General features: G+C 41.1%; 1 protein-coding gene across 1 annotated transcript in view; it reads right to left on the reverse strand.

Annotated features, from left to right (window-relative positions):
* Nucleotides 1-473: 473 nt before the first annotated feature.
* The window catches only part of EFL1 (elongation factor like GTPase 1), a 135,225-nt gene continuing 117,042 nt past the window's right edge, over nt 474-18,656 (reverse strand). Inside the window, exons 19-20 of the mRNA XM_057543843.1 lie at nt 15,266-15,450; nt 474-800 (exon numbers count right to left, since the gene is read on the reverse strand). Of these exons, the coding sequence (XP_057399826.1) occupies nt 612-800; nt 15,266-15,450 (374 nt within the window). The 3' untranslated portion in view covers nt 474-611. The remainder of the gene's footprint in view (nt 801-15,265; nt 15,451-18,656) is intronic.

Here is an 18,656-nt window from a genome sequence, read left to right on the forward strand (position 1 = left end):
ATTAACATTTATTTAAATATGAGTGATGCAATTTATGAGGGAGTGTAAAAACAGAAGGTTTAAAGGCTAACAGTTGACCATTACATTGTTTTGCTACACAAATAAACCGTAAGATGAATCAGTGACTTGGTTTAACTAACCTAAAGGTAGCTGGTCTCTCGAGTATGCGGTCTCTCCAAATGATGTTAAATGCTGTGATTCAATGATTAAATATGAAATATGTTTAGGTGGAGGATGTAATCAGAAGTGCAAAACCCTGATGACAGGCAGAGGGGTGGGTGCTCAGTGTAGAGGACCCAGCCCACTGGGGGATCTGCACACCCTGCCCCCGGCACTTAGCAGGTTGCCCTCATCACAGCACGAGTCTCGCTGCCAAGGGGTTATACGTAGGGTAGGAAGAAGGCACCACTGCAATATTTATAACTTCTTGCCTTGTACCAGAATCAATTACAAAAACATTTTGGAACGCCCTCTTTAAAATATGATATGGATCAGCTTTATTGAAAGTGAATGCACAGAGATGATGCAGCATAAAGAAATTTTCCCAGTATCGAAGCCTGGGTGATACTTCCTAACTTATTACAAAGAGAAGAATCTGCCAACAGTAGTAGTTACTTATTTTTGCTGAGGGTTCTCTGCTTTTCTGCGTGCTCCACAATCTTCTCTTCCACATAAAGACCCTTCCGCTTTCGTACCGCATTCATGTACTTCCGGGCCTGGTTCTCAGAATCAGCCTTTTCCCCAAAGTGCAAATACTCCTCCTCAGTGGTTGGTACCCAGAAGGGGTCACTGGGAATGATCTTGTAAAAGAAGGTGACAGAATGTGCTAGATTAGACAAGTATACTTTCATTTCAAATGCCAATTCGTACAGTCTTAGCTTAAGAATAAAAGTGAAGCAATGAAGAGTTAAGCTTGCTAGAAATGGTAATAAACAAATATGAAGGATCACAGGCAGTATGAACAAATGGAAGTAGATTCAACAAAACTTGTAACAAACATATTATTCTTTACTCCTAGAGCCTTTACATAACACTAAGTAAGAAAACTATTAATTCTGAATAATATAATAGAAAAAACTCTCCCTTTCACTAGGATATACCTGGGTATCAGTGTCACTTCACTAATTTTGCCTTTGTCCTCAGCAAAGACCAACACATGTTAAGTCCATTCTTGATTATTCTGAGCTTTTTGCTCCAAAATTCAGTGCAGTATTAGGAGCTCAGTATTGCCTACAGATGAAGACCACATTCCACAAGATCAGCTTCATCAGTAATAACAGTGAGATTCTGACTTTTACATGCCTTGTTCTTTTTGTTGTTTTTTCTTATTTCTCAATTGGGAGGAAAGAGGTGGTATTTCTCAAGCGGTCTCAAATCCCAACACTTTTCCATTTAAAATGCAGAAATGAAAGAAAAATTTATTTTATAATAGTCACTCTTCAACACAAGAAAAGGAAATTTCTGTGGACCAGGAAGGGAGAGGTTCTTGGAGGGAGAGAAGAGAGCCCACAGTAATACGTGAGGGCAAAAGCCCCATCCACTTCCCATAGGGAGCCAAGCGAGCTGTGAACCAGGAGGGCCAGGCTTTCACTGCCCACTTAGGATGGGCCCAAAGCCACATAAACCAGGTGTGTGGGGACCAGAACCATCCACTCTTCTCTGGAGCTGGAATAACCATGTCTACCCAGGGCTGTGGCTGAAAATGAGTTGCAGGTCATAAGATAAAAGCCGTCACCTTCTGAAGCAGACTCGGCCCGTGCTGAGTCTGTTGTCCTGCACCATCCACATTGGTGAAGGCACCAAGCTGAGCCACTGCAAATGCTACAGTGAGAGCTATGGCACTCAGGAGGACAGAGGAGGAGAGAATTCCTGCTGAGAATGACCCTGCCAGTAAGATATATAGAAGACAAAAGGAAATCCAGCACCATGAAAGACAGGTGCCAGACTCAACAAAAGGGAGAATGAATAATCAAATAGAGATAATAAGGTAATCTGAAGAGAAAATTCTAGAGAGTTCATTTAAAAATCCTCCAAGAAATAAAGGAGACGGAGGTGGGGAATAGCATCCATAACACATTAGGCAGTTGTGAAAAAGAAAGAACTAGAAATCCCAGAAATTAAAATTTTAGACATTAAAATTTAAAAAAACACAAAGAAACTCAGTGGGTAGGTTAAACAGAAAACTCCTGAAGGGAGAATAAGTAAATTAAAAAGACAGATTTGATATTCAGAATATATAAAGAACTCTTAGAACTCAACAACAAAAAATCCCAAACAACCCGATAAAAAATGGGCAAAGGACTTGAACAGACATTTCTCCAAAAAAGATATACGAATGGCCAACAAGCAATTGAAAAGACGCTCAACGTTATCAGTCATGAAGGAAATTCAAATCAAAACCACAGTGAGGTACCACTTCACACCCACTGGGATGACTATTATTTAAAAAAAAAAAAAAAAAAAAAGGAAAAAAAGTGTTGGTGAGGATGTGGAGAGACCAGAAGCCTCGTGCATTGCTGATAAGAATGTAAGATGCTACAGCCACTGTGGAAAAGTCTGGCGGTTTCTCAAAAAGTTAAACGCAGAATTATCATACGACTCTGCAATTCTACCCATAGGTATATACCCCAAAGGACTGAAAATAGGAACTCAAGTAAGTATCAATACATATACATGCAAGAACATAGCAGCACTCTTCACAACAGCCAAAAGGTGGAAAAGCCTAAATGTCCATCAATGGACGAACAAACTATGGTATATAATACATACAATGGAATGTTACACAGCCATACAAAGAATACTGATACATGCTAAATGTGGATGTACCTCCAAAACAGTATGCTAAGTGGAAGAAGCCAGGCACAGAAGGTTACATAGTATATGATTCTGTTTGTATAAAACGTCCAGAATAGATCAATCACAGACACGGAATGCAGACTGACGGTCACCCGGGGCTGGTAGGGGAGTCTGTGTGTAAGCCCAGACCCAGGAAGGGCTTGGCACATCTCTAATTCCAAGGCAGGCGCGGAGGCTGGAGCGAATGTAACGCAGGGGTTGACGGTGCTGGTGCTGAAGTCAGATCTGCATGACTGGGGCAAGTTACTTAAAGGCATCTTGTGCCTTAGGTCTCTCGTTTGTAAAGCTGTAATATTAAAAGTCCTAATCTCCTATGATTGTATGAGGACTAAATGAGATCATCAATTTATGTAAAGTCATGCCAGGGATGTAGTAAAAGCACATCACCACTCTCTCTGACACTGCTGAATTCAAGACTAGGGCTACAGGTGTAAAGCACAGTTGAATGGAAGTGGAAGGGGAGAGTCTGGAAACTGGGCAGTGTCTCTGTGTACTTTTATGAACCACCAGCCTATTGTGGCTGGAAAAACAGACCCACTCAAAGAACTGCTCCTGCATTCTGTCCCCGGGAGATGAATCCCTTTGCTTCCACAGTCACCTCTGGGGACCCTGTCTGCCACTCTCCTCCCCCACCCCCAGCCACAACCACATGTCACAACCTCCTAAGTGTGTCAAAGCACAGACCAGTGCCCTCAGGCTGAAGAAAGATGACATGCTAGGTATGAGGACTCAAGTGTCATCAGGGTATACGTCTACAGAGGATAAGCAAAATCTCCAAGGGGCCATTAGCCAAGTGTTAGCAGGTTGCTGGGGCCCTGCCACATCCAAGTCTAATCTGACAAGGTACCAGAGTAGTGGGGTGATACTGCTGATCTGGAAGTTCCCACGCACTGGTGAGTGGATTCAAAGGTGACGAGAGGCTGGTGGAAGCCCGGGGGCAGGACAAAGGCAGTTGCAGGTGGGGGTTTTGTGGCTAGAGACAAGTGGTTGGTAGGAGAGATTCCTGAAACTGGAATACTGGCCCCAGCAGCGAGATGGGACTGGACCAGTCGAGCCATGTCCTGGCCAAAGCCACTGAGGATCTCGGGTCCTGTGTTGAAGCTGAGGCTCCCCTCCCCCTTTCCACAGAAGGCCCCCTCTTGCTTAGAGAGGGGAAGAAGAAAGTCAGGAAATGGAACATTTACGTGGGCAGTCATCCACAAAGACTATGCTTGTAGGAGACTAGTTTTAAGCCAGTTTTCAGTGCCCTCCTCTAACTAGTTGGATGATAAACCCATCATAGAATATAAAGAAGCCGCATGTTCTTAGCAGGTCTCAGTGGTAGCAGTGAATACATCTTTAATCCTGTTAAAAAAAAGTGACAAATTTTATAAAGAGAAATAAGTGAGGTGTTAGTTGGGAGATATCAGACTCAGACTGGCCAACTGAAGACCAGAGTGTCCTCTTTTCAAAAATGTAACTTCAGAGCTTCAGAAGGGTCCAGTTTTGCCTGGGCCCTCAGCGTATATTTCTGAGGTTTGCTCAGTTTGTTTCCCGAGCCGCCAGGGCTGCTTTCTGTGCCCATCTCCAGCTGCCCGGGGGACTCGACCCGATGTGGGCCCACTGCCCACACCTCTTCTGTCCAGCACGGCCAGCTGCTGTTTTCACCTTCACTCCTCCTGTATCTGTGTGGACATCTGGAAGCTTCTTGCCTCAACATGCCAAACAAACTCTCAGAAAAGGGGCAATGGGGTACACTTTACCAGAAAGTGACTAGCCTGGTCCAGTCCCACCTGACCGTGTTAGGGTCATTTTGAATTTTTCCAGTGTGGTAATGACAAGGCAACCCCAAAGGCTGTCCAGGTCTTGCTCCACAGAAAGGCATCCTTGAGGCGACAGAGCAGAGCTTGCTATCAGTTTGGAAGAAAAGATGCTTTCTTCTAACTGGCTCACCCAGAATTCATGTGCCTACAGTGAGAATGTTTTTTTGGCAACTCCACAGCCTAAAGAGGATGCCATTTTCTAACTCACAGGAAGAAAGGCACCCAAGTGCTAGCTGTTGCCCTGAGCATTACTACAAAAAAAAAAAAAAAAGCCTAGAAGAAAAAAGCTTTGGGAGCTCTGTTTCAATACTTTGTCCAATTTTCCCTATGGTTATGGCTAGCAGGTGGCAAACACCATGTCCAAAATACACTTCTTCCGTGTGATTGTGATCGCTTCTTCCTTACCCTAACGTGAACTTTAGCCCACCCCTCAGGGCTAATCTCAGTATTAAACAGCGAGTCTTGAGGTTATGCTGACATACATGTAGATCAGCACTGGCTGGTAATATTTTTCCTCCTGTGTCTGTTATTAGCTCCTTTTCTTCCTTTTTCATAGAAGGGTAAAACATAGAAAGAGAAATTATGAGATTGCTGACTTCAAAGGTTTCCTCATGGAAAATGCCTGTAATTTTATTTTCTCTATTTTTTGAAGCACTTTCTCTCAAAAGCTCTTGATTGTAAATTATATGGTGTAGTAGAATACAAATGAAAAAAAGTGCCTTGGAGTGAGAAGCCAGATCTCAACAACTGTGTTATTTCTAAACCTAACTATGGGGGAAAAACTGAGACAGCCAGAAAAGATCAGATCAATGACACTTAATTATAATGTAGTTTTCTAGACTTTCAAAAGATTTGAAGCTTTTGGGAACAGGACCATGACAGGTGGCAAGGGGATGACAGAAGGATGGTATAAAACTGGAGCAAACTTTCCTTGACTACATTTTTCTCTCAAGTTATTTATTAAAGGGCAGATTTGTAATGATAAGCTGTAACTAAGTCAAAAACTAATATTTTTTAAAAACTACTATTAAGTATGTCAGATTATCTTTCAGCCCCCCTGCCCTTTTTTTTTTTTAATTTTGAGAGACAAAGGAGACTGAAAAACCATCATGGCTTTCACATTGACAAAAACTGCCTGTTTTGTAAAACTTTGCTGCTTTATATTAACTGTTCCTAAATACTTATTATCCTCTTTTCCTTTGGTATTAGTATTTCAGGTGGGCATACAGATGACCTAGGTTCTGGGGGGAGGGGTAGGTAGGCACACATTTTCTATAAAGCTCAAGACAGTAAATATTTTAGACTGTGGGCCACACGGTCTCTGTTGTAACTACTCAAGTCTGCTTGAAAGCAGCCATATAAAATATGTAAATGAATGGGTATGGCTATATCTGAGTATATTTTATTTACCAAAACAGGTAATGGGTCATAGCTTGCTGACTCCTGAGTGAGTTAAAGACTGCATTGTCCAGCCTCCTTGTCAGATGGAGCCTTGTTAGATGTGGCGGGATGATGTGTTCTGGGCAATGGACTGGGCAGCATCCTCTTAACAGGACTATGCCCTCTTCCCATTGCCTATTCTTAATGGCCGGTATGCAGAGGTGACAGTAGCAGGTGAAACAGCCACTCTGGACCATCGGTGGAAGCCAAGTGTTGAGAAAGGCAGCAAAGTAGCAGAAGCCTGGGTTCCTTCCACAGTGAGCCGCACACCAGCCCTGGACTGCCTCCTGAGACTCAAAAGAGAATCTTCTGCTGAATTTGAGCCACTCTACTTTGAGATCCTTTTGATAGAGCAGCCTTATCTGTTTCCAGATATATAGCTGACAATTGGGAAATGATGAGAAGTTTAATTTATAGATCTTTAAAAAAATGTGCTTTATAAAGTCACTTTCAAGGACAAGGGTGACTACAAAATGATGAGGGGACTTCTCTGGTTGCGCAGTGGTTAAGAATCCGCCTGCCAATGCTGGGGACATGGGTTCGAGCCCTGATCCGGGAAGATCCCACATGCCGCAGAGCAACTAAGCCCATGCACCACAACTACTGAGCCTGTGCTCTAGAGCCGGCAAGCCACAACTACTGAAGCCCGTGCGCCTAGAGCCCGTGCTCCGCAACAAGAGAAGCCACCGCAATGAGAAGCCTGCGCACCGCAACAAAGAGCAGCCCCGGCTCGCCGCAACTAGAGAGAGCCTGGGAGCAGCAACAAAGACCCAACGCAGCCACGAAGACCCCACACAGCCAAAAATTAAAATAAATAAATAAATAAATTTATATATAAAAAAATAAAATGATGAGGTATTTTAAACAAACAATAGAATAAGTGAATTCAAATATATAATTCTTTCAAAAATGATGCCATTACAAGAGCTCTGAATATGTTTTAGATCTGTATTTACAGAGAATCCCAGGGATCACTTAACCTACACACTCTTTGTTCTGACCAAACATAGTAAAACCCAGTTTTCTGAACCAGTGCTGATCAAGGACATTTTTTTTCTTTTTTGAATTTTATTTTATTTATTTATTTTTTATACAGCAGGTTCTTATTAGTTATCCATCTTATACACATCACTGTATACATGACAATCACAATCTCCCAATTCATCCCACCACCACCACCCACCCCCCGCCACTTTCCCCCCCTTGGTGTCCATACGTTTGTTCTCTACATCTGTGTCTCTATTTCTGCCCTGTAAACCGGTTCATCTGTACCATTTTTCTAGGTTCCACATATATCATTAATATATTTGTTTTTCTCTTTCTGACTTACTTCACTCTGTATTACGATCTCTAGATCCATCCACGTCTCTACAAATGACCCAATTTCGTTCCTTTTTATGGCTGAGTAATATTCCACCGTATATATGTACCACATCTTCTTTATCCATTCGTCTGTCGATGGGCATTTAGGTTGCTTTCATGACCTGGCTATTGTAAATAGTGCTGCAATGAACATTGGGGTGCACGTGTGTTTTTGAACTATGGTTTTCTCTGGGTATATGCCCAGTAGTGGGATTTCTGGGTCATATGGTAATTCTATTTTTAGTTTTTTAAGGAACGTCCATACTGTTCTTCCTGGTGGCTGTATCAATTTACTTTCCCACCAACAGCGCAAGAGGGTTTCCTTTTTTCCACACCCTCTCCAGCATTTGTTGTTTGTAGATTTTCTGATGATGCCCATTCTAACTGGTGTGAGGTGATACCTCATTGTAGTTTTTATTTGCATTTCCCTAATAATTAGTGATGTTGAGCAGCTTTTCATGTGCTTCTTGGCCATCTGTATGTCTTCTTTGAAGAAACGTCTATTTAGGTCTTCTGCCCATTTTTGGACTGGTTGTTTGTTTTTTTAATATTGAGCTGCATGAGCTGTTTATAAATTCTGGAGATTAATCCTTTGTCTGTTGATTCGTTTGCAAATATTTTCTCCCATTCTGAGGGTTGTCTTTTCGTCGTTTGTAGTTTGCCGTGCAAAAGCTTTTAAGTTTCATTAGGTCCCATTTATGTGTTTAGTTTTGTTTTTATTTCCATTACTCTAGGAGGTGGATGAAAAAAGATCTTGCTGTGACTTGTGTCAGAGAGTGTTTTTCCTATGTTTTCCTCTAAGAGTTTTATAGTGTCCGGTCTTATATTTAGGTCTTTAACCCATTTTGAGTTTATTTTTGTGTATGGTGTTAGGGAGTGTTCTAATTTCATTCTTTTACACATAGCTGTCCAGTTTTCCCAGCACCACTTATTGAAGAGACTGCCTTTTCTCCATTGTATATCCTTGCCTCCTTTGTCATAGATTAGCTGACCATAGGTATGTGGGTTTATCTCTGGGCTTTCTATCCTGTTCCACTGATCTATATTTGTTTTTGTGCCAGTACCATATTATCTTGATTATTGTAGCTTTGTAGTATTGTCTGAAGTCAGGGAGTCTCATTCCTCCAGATCCGTTTTTTTCCCTCAAGATTGCTTTGGCTATTCAGGGTCTTTTGTGTTGCCATACAAATTTTAAGATTGTTTGTTCTAGTTCTGTAAAAAATGCCACTGGTAATTTGATAGGCTTTGCATTGAACCTGTAGATTGCTTTGGTAGTAGAGTCATTTTCACAATATTGATTCTTCCAATCCAAGAACAGGGTATATCTCTCCATCTGTTGGTGTCATCTTTAATTTCTTTCATCAGTGTCTTATAGTTTTCTGCATACAGGTCTTTTGTCTCCCTAGGTAGCTTTATTCCTAGGTATTTTATTCTTTTTGTTGCAATGGTAAATGGGAGTGTTTCCTTAATTTCTCTTTCAGATGTTTCATCATTAGTATATAGGAATACAAGAGATTTCTGTGCATTAATTTTGTATCCTGCAACTTTACCACATTCATTGATTAGCTCTAGTAGTTTTCTGGTGGCATCTTCAGGTTTCTCTATGTATAGTATCATGTCATCTGCAAACAGTGACAGTTTTACTTCTTCTTTTCCAATCTGTATTCCTTTTATTTCTTTTTCTTCTCTGATTGCCATGGCTAGGACTTCCAAAACTGTGTTGAATAATAGTGGCGAGAGTGGACATCCTTGTCTTGTTCCTGGTCTTAGAGGAAATGCTTTCAGTTTTTCACCATTGAAAATGATGTTTGCTGTGGGTTTGTCATATACGGCCTTTATTATGTTGAGGTAGGTTCCCTCTATGCCCACTTTCTGGAGAGTTTTTATCCTAAATGGGTGCTGAATTTTGTCAAAAGCTTTTTCTGCATCTACTGAGATGATCATATGGTTTTTATTCTTCAGTTTGTTAATATGGTGTATCACATTGATTGATCTGCATATATTGAAGAATCCTTGCATCCCTGGGATAAATCCGACTTGATCGTGGTGTATGATTCTTTTAATGTGTTGTTGGATTCTGTTTGCTAGTATTTTGTTGAGGATTTTTGCATCTATATTCATCAGTGATACTGGTCTGTAATTTTCTTTTTTTGTAGTACCTCTGTCTGATTTTGGCATCAGGGTGATGGTGGCTTCATAGAATGAGTTTGGGAGTGTTCCTTCCTCTGCGAATTTCTGGAAGAGTTTGAGAAGGATGGGTGTTAGCTCTTCTCTGAATGTTTGATAGAATTCACCTGTGAAGCCATCTGGTCTTGGACTTTGTTTGTTGGGAGATTTTTAATCACAGTTTCAATTTCATTACTTGTGATTGGTCTGTCCATACTTTCTATTTCTTCCTGGTTCAGTCTTGGAGGGTTATACCTTTCTAAGAATTCGTCCATTTCTTCCAGGTTGTCCATTTTATTGGCATAGTTGCTTGTAGTACTCTCTTAGGATGCTTTGTATTTCTGCGGTGTCCGTTGTAACTTCTCCTTTTTCATTTCTAATTTTATTGATTTGAGTCCTCTCCCTCTTTTTCTTGATGAGTCTGGCTAAGGGTTTATCAATTTTGTTTATCTTCTCAAAGAACCAGCTTTTAGTTTTATTGATCTTTGCTATTGTTTTCTTTGCTTCTATTTCATTTATTTCTGCTCTGATCTTTATGATTTCTTTCCTTCTACTAACTTTGGTTTTGTTTGTTCTTCTTTCTCTAGCTCCTTTAGGTGTAAGGTTAGATTTTTTTATTTGACATTTTTCTTGTTTCTTGAGGTAGGACTGTATTGCTATAAACTTCCCTCTTAGAACTGCTTTTGCTGCATCCCATAGGTTTTGGATAGTCGTGTTTTCATTGTCATTTGTCTCTAGGTATTTTCTGATTTCCTCTTTGATTTCTTCAGTGATCTCTTGGTTATTTAGTAACGCACTGTTTAGCCTCCATGTATTTGTTTTTTACGGTTTTTTCCCTGTAATTGATTTCTAATCTCATAGTGTTGTGGTCAGAAAAGATGCTTGACATGATTTCAATTTTCTTAAATTTACTGAGGCTTGATTTGTGACCCAGGATGTGATCTACCCTGGAGAATGTTCCATGTGCACTTGAGAAGAATATGTAATCTGCTGTTTTTGGATGGAATGTCTTATAAATATCAATTAAATCTATCTGGTCTATTGTGTCATTTAAAGCTTGTGTTTCCTTATGAATTTTCTGTCTGGATGATCTGTCCCTTGGTGTAAGTGAGATGTTAAAGTCCCCCACTATTATTATGTTACTGTTGATTTCCTCTTTTATAGCTGTTAGCAGTTGCTTTATGTATTGAGGTGCTCCTATGTTGGGTGCATATACATTTATAATTGTTATATCTTCTTCTTGGATTGATCCCTTGATCATTATGTAATGTCCTTCCTTGTCTCTTGTAACATTCTTTATTTTCAAGTCTATTTTATCTGATATGAGTATTGCTACTCCAGCTTCCTTTTGATTTCCATTTGCATGGAATATCTTTTCCCATCCCTTCACTTTCAGTCTGTATGTGTCCCTAGGTCTGAAGTGGGTCTCTTGTAGACAGCATATATATGGGTCTTATTTTTGTATACATTCAGCAAGCCTGTGTCTTTTGGTTGGAGCATTTAATTCATTCACGTTTAAGGTAATCATCGATATGTATGTTCCAATTACCATTTTCTTAATTGTTTTGGGTTTGTTTTTGTAGGTCCTTTTCTTCTGTTGTGTTTCCCACTTAGAGAAGTTCCTTTAGCATTTGTTGTAGAGCTGGTTTGGTGGTGCTGAATTCTCTTAGCTTTTGCTTGTCTGTAAAGCTTTTGATTTCTCCACCGAATCTGAATGAGGTCCTTGCCGGGTAGAGTAATCTTGGCTGTAGCTTCTTCCCTTTCACCACTTTAAATATATCATGCCACTCCCTTCTGGCTTGCAGAGTTTCTGCTGAGAAATCAGCTGTTAACCTTATGGGAGTTCCCTTGTATGTTATTTGTCGTTTTTCCCTTGTTGCTTTCAATAATTTTTCTTTGTCTTTAATTTTTGTCAATTTGATTACTATGTGTCTCGGTGTGTTTCTCCTTGAGTTTATCCTGCCTGGGACTCTCTGCGCTTCCTGGACTTGGGTGGCTATTTCCTTTCCCATGTTAGGGAAGTTTTCAACTATAATTTCTTCAAATATTTTCTCACGTCCTTTCTCTCTCTCTTCTCCTTCTGGGACCCCTATAATGTGAATGTTGTTGCATTTAATGTTGTCCCAGAGGTCTCTTAGGCTGTCTTCATTTCTTTTCATTCTTTTTTCTTTATTGTGTTCCACGGCAGTGAATTCCACCATTCTGTCTTCCAGGTCACTTATCCGTTCTTCTGCCTCAGTTATTCTGCTATTGATTCCTTCTACTGTATTTTTCATTTCAGTTATTGTGTTGTCCATCTCTGTTTGCTTGTTCTTTAATTCTTCTAGGTCTTTGTTAAACATTTCTTGCATCTTCTCGGTCTCTGCCTCCATTATTTTTCCGTGGTCCTGGATCATCTTCACTATCATTATTCTGAATTCTTTTTCTGGAAGGCTGCCTATCTCCACTTCATTTAGTTGTTTTTCTCGGGTTTTATCTTGCTCCTTCATCTGGTACATAGCCCTCTGCCTTTTCATCTTGTCTATCTTTCTGTGAATGTGGTTTTTGTTCCACAGGCTGCATTGTAGTTCTTCTTCCTTCTGCTGTCTGCCCTCTGGTGGATGAGGCTATCTAAAAGGCTTGTGCAAGTTTCCTGATGGGAGGGACTGGTGGTGGGTAGTGTTGGGTGTTGCTCTGGTGGGCAGGGCTCAGTAAAACTTTAATCCGCTTGTCTGCTGATGGCTGGGGCTGGGTTCCCTCCCTGTTGGTTGTTTGGCCTGAGGCGACCCAACACTGGAGCCTACCTGGGCTCTTTGGTGGGGCTAATGGCAGACTCTGGGAGGGCTCATGCCAAGGAGTACTTCCCAGAACTTCTGCTGCTAGCGTCCTTGTCCTCATGGTGAGACAGAGCCACCCCCCGCCTCTGCAGAAGACCCTCCAACACTAGCAGGTAGGTCTGGTTCAGTCTCCTATGGGGTCACTGCTCCTTCCCTTGGGTCCCGATGTGCACACTACTTTGTGTGTGCCCTCCAAGAGCGGAGTCTCTGTTTCCCTCAGTCCTGTCAAAGTCCTGCAATCAAATCCCGCTAGCCTTCAAAGTCTGATTCTCTAGGTATTCCTCCTCCCGTTGCCGGACCCCCAGGTTGGGAAGCCTGAGGTGGGGTTCAGATCCTTCACTGCAGTGGGTGGACTTCTGTGGTATAATTGTTCTCCCGTTTTGAGTCACCCACCCAGCGGTTATGGGATTTGATTTTATTGTGATTTCGCCCCTCCTACCATCCCATTGCGGCTTCTCCTTTGTTTTTGGATGTGGGGTATCTTTTTTTGGTGAGTTCCAGTGTCTTCCTGTCGATGACTGTTCAACAGTTAGTTGTGATTCCAGTGCTCTCCCAAGAGGGAGTGAGCACACGTCCTTCTACTCTCAAGGCCATCTGAATGAGATGGACGACTTGTCATCTCTAAGATATTCAGAAGCATGAGCTGCAAGTTCTGAAGGCAGTTTTCAGCAACAGCAGCACAAATGAAGAAAGTGTTTCACTTCTCAAGGTCATTACTTTGAAGTGGAATAAGTCTCTCTTCAGTTCTAAGCATCATTTAGCTGCACTGTCCTGTAATCACACATCTGGTCACTAAAACACATGGGGGATAACGCTAATGTTTTTCATTAGGAACATCAGTAATATATTTACACTATAGACATAGTTCTTCAGAAGTTGCCTTTATAAATCCATTCCTTCTACTTACTGGTTTGTGTTTTTATGTAAAAGTTGAGTGCCAAAAACCAAAACCAAAAAGCTAGAAGCTTGGATAAGTGGGAAATTACTACCCATAAGTGTGGGCATTAACAAATAAATGTTTTGTGCTACTGTTTTCTACATAATGAAGTAGAGCAATGGTATCTATTCAGATATAGGCCAATAAAACCATCAAAACATCATTTAGTTTCTAGAAAAAGATGCAAGAAAAATTTCATAGTAAGTCACTGTTAAAATGTAGTTTGTACTGACAACCAAAAAAATGTAACCTAAATTAGAACAACATTAACTTTAGTTCTATCAAGCACTAAGAATGTAACTTTCTCTTTTTAAGGAGAAGCAGACACAATTGAGCGTTTTGGACTAGCAACTTCACTTGTATCAATTTAGATGATATGAACTTGCCCAACTAAAATTAAATTTGCCTTGTCCAAAGTTAGTTTTGCTGAAGTGTCACCTTTCTTTACTTTGCCAGATTCACTTGACTATAGCATTCATTTTAAAGAGAAAGTTCTCCCTCAATTATTCCCATTCCTCTATACTGTCTAAATTTAAACTGCTCGTTGGAAGCATTCTAGAGAAAGGGACCCAGCTGGCTAAAGAAAGTGAAAGAAGTAAAAAGAGCTTAGCACTGAACCTAAACCATGAGCTTTGTTTAAATAGTTTAAGGAAAAAGTCTGGATTATTTGTGTGAAGTTGAGTGCAATGCCACATTGCTGAGAGAGAGCCAAAAGGAACATGACACGGACTCTAAGAATGTTGACAAGAAAACAATCTTCATGCCAGGGAGGGCCTACCAGTGTCAGGCACTAGGCTAGATATTCCATATACCTTATATCTCAGGGGCAAAACAAACTCAGGGAGGTTCCACAATTTGTCCAAATAAGTGGCAGAATTAATATTTGAAACCAGGACTTCTCAACACCAAAGTCAATGCTCCTTCCACTAAACTATACACCTCCACGGTACAAGAGAATAATGTGAAGTTACTTAGGTTCCCTGTAAACAGTGACAACAGAACTTTCTTAAAACCACCTTTCAAACTTACAACCTACAGTTTAAAAATGCTATTCCTGGCCTTAAGGCTTTGTCTTGAAACATAACACATTGCTTTCTGCACATGCCCTACAGCTTTCCTTCACTGCTTCTCACACAGGCACCCTCCAACCCAATGTCCTTCTCTCCTCCTTAGCTGCTAGCTTCTACCTTTCCTTTAAGGATCTGTTCACAAAGGCCGGCCTGACCTCCCCGTCCTTTCTTGTTATTATTTTCTTGGCCTAAGTTAAAAAACAATGTGTTCACAATCTTGTCTTCTCTCCCAAGCAGTGTGGACCTGTTAAGTTTGCATTTCTGATTACAGATAAGGTTTGCCTTTCACCTACCTTTCCCTACACTGACAATGAAGTGTTCTGATGAGCCATTTTATTCCACAACACTTGAAAGCCACAGGAGCCTCGAATCTCTATAATGGGGACTGAAGAATATGTAACACGTAATAATTTAAAGGTGTCCCTTGTAAGAAGCATAACTGTTTGCCTTTAAATGCTAGAAGTACTTTTTCCCCAGAAAAAACAATACCTTAAAGTTTCACTTTCAAAATATCTGTGGTTTTCTTATCTACAACATTATCTTTGGAGGGAAAAAAGGGATTAAATGTTCTGTCTTAAATTTTACATCAAATGAAACAAAAAAAGAATACATATGTGTGTGTGTATTACAAAGCACATATAACCTAAGGCTCATTCAATCTGGATGAAAAATGCCATCTGCTTTGTCCTGTCCATTTGACTGAGCAGAGCCAGAGGAAGGCCACATGGCCTGGGAAGTAGTCTGCTACTCTTGGCGCCATCTATAAGGAAGCACATCCGTAGATGCAAAGGAAGGAACGGGGATTTGGATTCTTACCTCCCAATGGCTAAATATCAGCTGCGGGCTGGCCAGGCCACTTGTCCTCTTCCTGATTTCATCAGCAAAGCCAAAGCTTTCAGCCACGGGCAGCACAGCCTTGATGATGAACATGTCTGTCCCCTCTTTCATTTCCTCTTGTAGCACTCGACCTTCTCTCTTTGACAAGACAGCATAGACCCGACCTGCAAAGCCATATACACCTTTTAAATTCATTGACCGGTTACATGTCTTGAGCGACACAAATATGGGACTACTCCTGTACCCTGTAACAATCAACTAATGATTAAGTTTGTTCCCAATAATTTTGGTTTACAAAAGCATGGGAAATTTTCAAGTGTTTATTTAAACAGTAAAGCGTTGACAATTATAGAAAAATTAGAAACAAATGATAACAAAAGGTGAAATCACCCCAAACTGCATTACCCAAAGACAATCCCCTCAACACAGTGTGAGAAGCAGGAGACTTTAAAAGGACCTTTTGATACAATTTCACTACAAGCTGTCTTTGGGTCTGAAATCCAACGAGATGAGTGTGACTGGGCTTTGTAAATGTTAAAATATTCTAATAATTTCAAGACATTATTAATGTGATGATGATAATTATCATGATGACAGGCTATTTGGGACTAGTAAGCAATCAACTGGCTCAATGACATTTCTATACTAAAAACTAAAGCTGCACATATATATATGCTTGCTCGTATTTGTTTTAAGCTGATAATATTTCAGTTGTACAAATATAAGGGTTTTATTCCCTGAAAACTGATAGCCTGGAATCTTTAATGTCTGGTAACAATTTTTTCTGCCACGTCACAGGAATTCTATCAAATCCTCTTGGCTAACACTTTTATTTCATCTTTAGGCACAATTCTGCCTTCCACTCAGGAGGGAGACCCCTTCCCCTCTGACTGGCTTCTGTATGACTGCCTCTGGGTGCTCCGACTATCCATTCAACTAGTAAGCAGAACAGACTGCAGAGATAAACTGGAGATCACAGACAACTGGAAGGAACTTGCTTTAGCTAATGGGTACACTCATTAATGCCCCCACTTTCACCTTCCACTTAGAAAAAATAATTTTAATTATGTAACTGATCTATAAATATATTATCCTTAAAGATTTACACATTGCAGTGAAGCAGAGTGCAAGTCTCCTCTGACTACCACACTGAGTTCTGGACTCTGCCCTCCGTCCTAAATAACTGGGTGGTGATCTGGTATGGATGTCACCCACCTTACTTATTTTTTATTTTTTAGACTAGGCACTGAGGACACAGGGCAAACTTTTCTCTCTGACTCAGATTTCCCCCTGGTGGTGGTTATTAGGAAGGATAAAGGAAAACAAATGGCAGGAAACCCATTGTGTCGCAAGGCTTAAAAATTTTAAAAAAAACCTTAAAAACTCTGGCGGGCCTTCTGCATCTCTTGGCTTAGCATCAAAACAAATAAATTAAAAATTCCATCAGTGATGACAGGCACAGTTGTCCTCTTCCCCACTCCCGCGCCGGCCTCCACAGTTTCCCCTGCTTCCTGCCCCACATGCCCTAAGGGACCGCCTCTCGCGTCTTCACCGTGTGCTCTTTCTTTAACACCCAGGCTCTACCGGTTGCCCTGAGCTCTATTAAAACTGTTTTCTTGAAATTTCACAATAATTTTCATATTCCTATCCTAAATGTCTTTTTCTCAATCCTCATTCTCTGTGATTTCTCTGCGGTTTCTGCAGCTACTGATCAACACCCACTCTGACAAATCTCTCCAATCTTAGCGTCACCTTCCTTTGGCCGCTGGCCCTCTAACATCCATCATTCTACTGTCTACTACAATAATTCTTAAAGGGTATGACTTCTTCCTAAGAGTATTCTTTGAGGCTCCATACTCTTCTCCAAACAAACTTTCCCTTCAGAAAGCCATTCATTTCTCATTTGTGTGGTTTAAATTATTAACTTTATGTCTGGGACTCCTGGGACTCTATTTCTAAGCCTGCCCTCTCACTGGACCTCCAATCCCACATTTACTGGGACTGTGGCTGCCAGGGCATCTCCACGGTGCAGCGCAACTTCCTTTTAAATTCAACGTGTCTAAGACACAATACATTGCCTATTGCAAAAGGCAACTCCACTCTTCAATTTTAAAGTCATTTCCCCTGTCATTCACACTAGAAATCTCAGAGTCAGAGAATCACAGAACAGTGGGCTAGAAGGGAACTCAGGGGCCAAGTTCTACCACAGTAGTCATTTAGATTCTGCTTGCATACGTCTAGAACTCACTTCCTCCCAGGGCAGGCCATTACATCTTTGGACAGCGCTGATTGGTAGACAATTCTTGAGCCCCAAGTTTCTAACCATTAGGCCCAGTTTTTGTCCTGTGGGACAGGTTTAACCCCTCGTCCACAGACCAGCCTTTAAGCTACTTGAAGACAGTATCCAGCCTTCTCTTCTCCAGTCTGAACACCTCCTCTCTCTCTGTCACGACCTTCCTTTCCTGTTCCATCCTGACCACTTGCCTATTTGAACGACTACAATTTATTTACGTTGCTTTTGGAACGCAGTTTCTAGAACTGAAAGCCATATTTTAGGTACAGTCTGAAAAGCTCTTGAAAAAAGCAGAATTAGTGTCTTTATTAGTGATCCCCTCTAGGTTATATATGACTTGCCTGAGATTCTTATGAGAAAAAAAACTTACTGTAATAGCTACCATGTGTGAACTAGTCATCTTTATTTACTCCTCTACCTCACTCTAAGGAAAGTTTTAAGGTGGTTTATGGAAGTAAATACAAAACAGTGGGGTGGGGAGGGAGAAAGAATGAGTAAATTGGGGCAAGCAGACTATGAAGAGCTGGGCCAGCAGGGACGAGCCGCCTGACTGCTGCTGCAGAGGCTGGCTGCTCCTCCCCCTCCCTCATGGGTCAGGCCAGCAGGCTTGGATCAATAATTATAATTGGAACTGAAAGTAATTAATCATGCAATTTTGGGCCATTCCATTTTAATTCCACTAAAACTAAATCCTAAAACTGGGACACAGTGATGGATCACTGAACAATGGAAAACAGCTATAACAAAACCTTCTAAATACACTTGGCGCTCATGACAGGTGTGTCCAATGCTTGGATGCACTCAGGGACCCTCTCCACTGCTGAGGTTACACTGAGAAATGAATGCAGTCCTATCAATGAGGATTTCTGATCATGTGGCCCCTGACAGAATATTTTGATACCCCTTCAACTGGTCATAACACCTCAGGCATTTGTTCACTCACTCAAAGGAAGATCACGGTGTGCCCTACCGTACGCAAGGCACCAGGGAAGAGGCATCCATCAGGAAAGAAGCGGCAACAGAAAGGTAAATCGCCTGAACTGGTTTTGATCAGGGCTCCACTTTTAATGACTACAC

Source organism: Balaenoptera acutorostrata, chromosome 3 (genome assembly GCF_949987535.1).
Source record: "Balaenoptera acutorostrata chromosome 3, mBalAcu1.1, whole genome shotgun sequence".
Taxonomy (NCBI): domain Eukaryota; kingdom Metazoa; phylum Chordata; class Mammalia; order Artiodactyla; family Balaenopteridae; genus Balaenoptera; species Balaenoptera acutorostrata.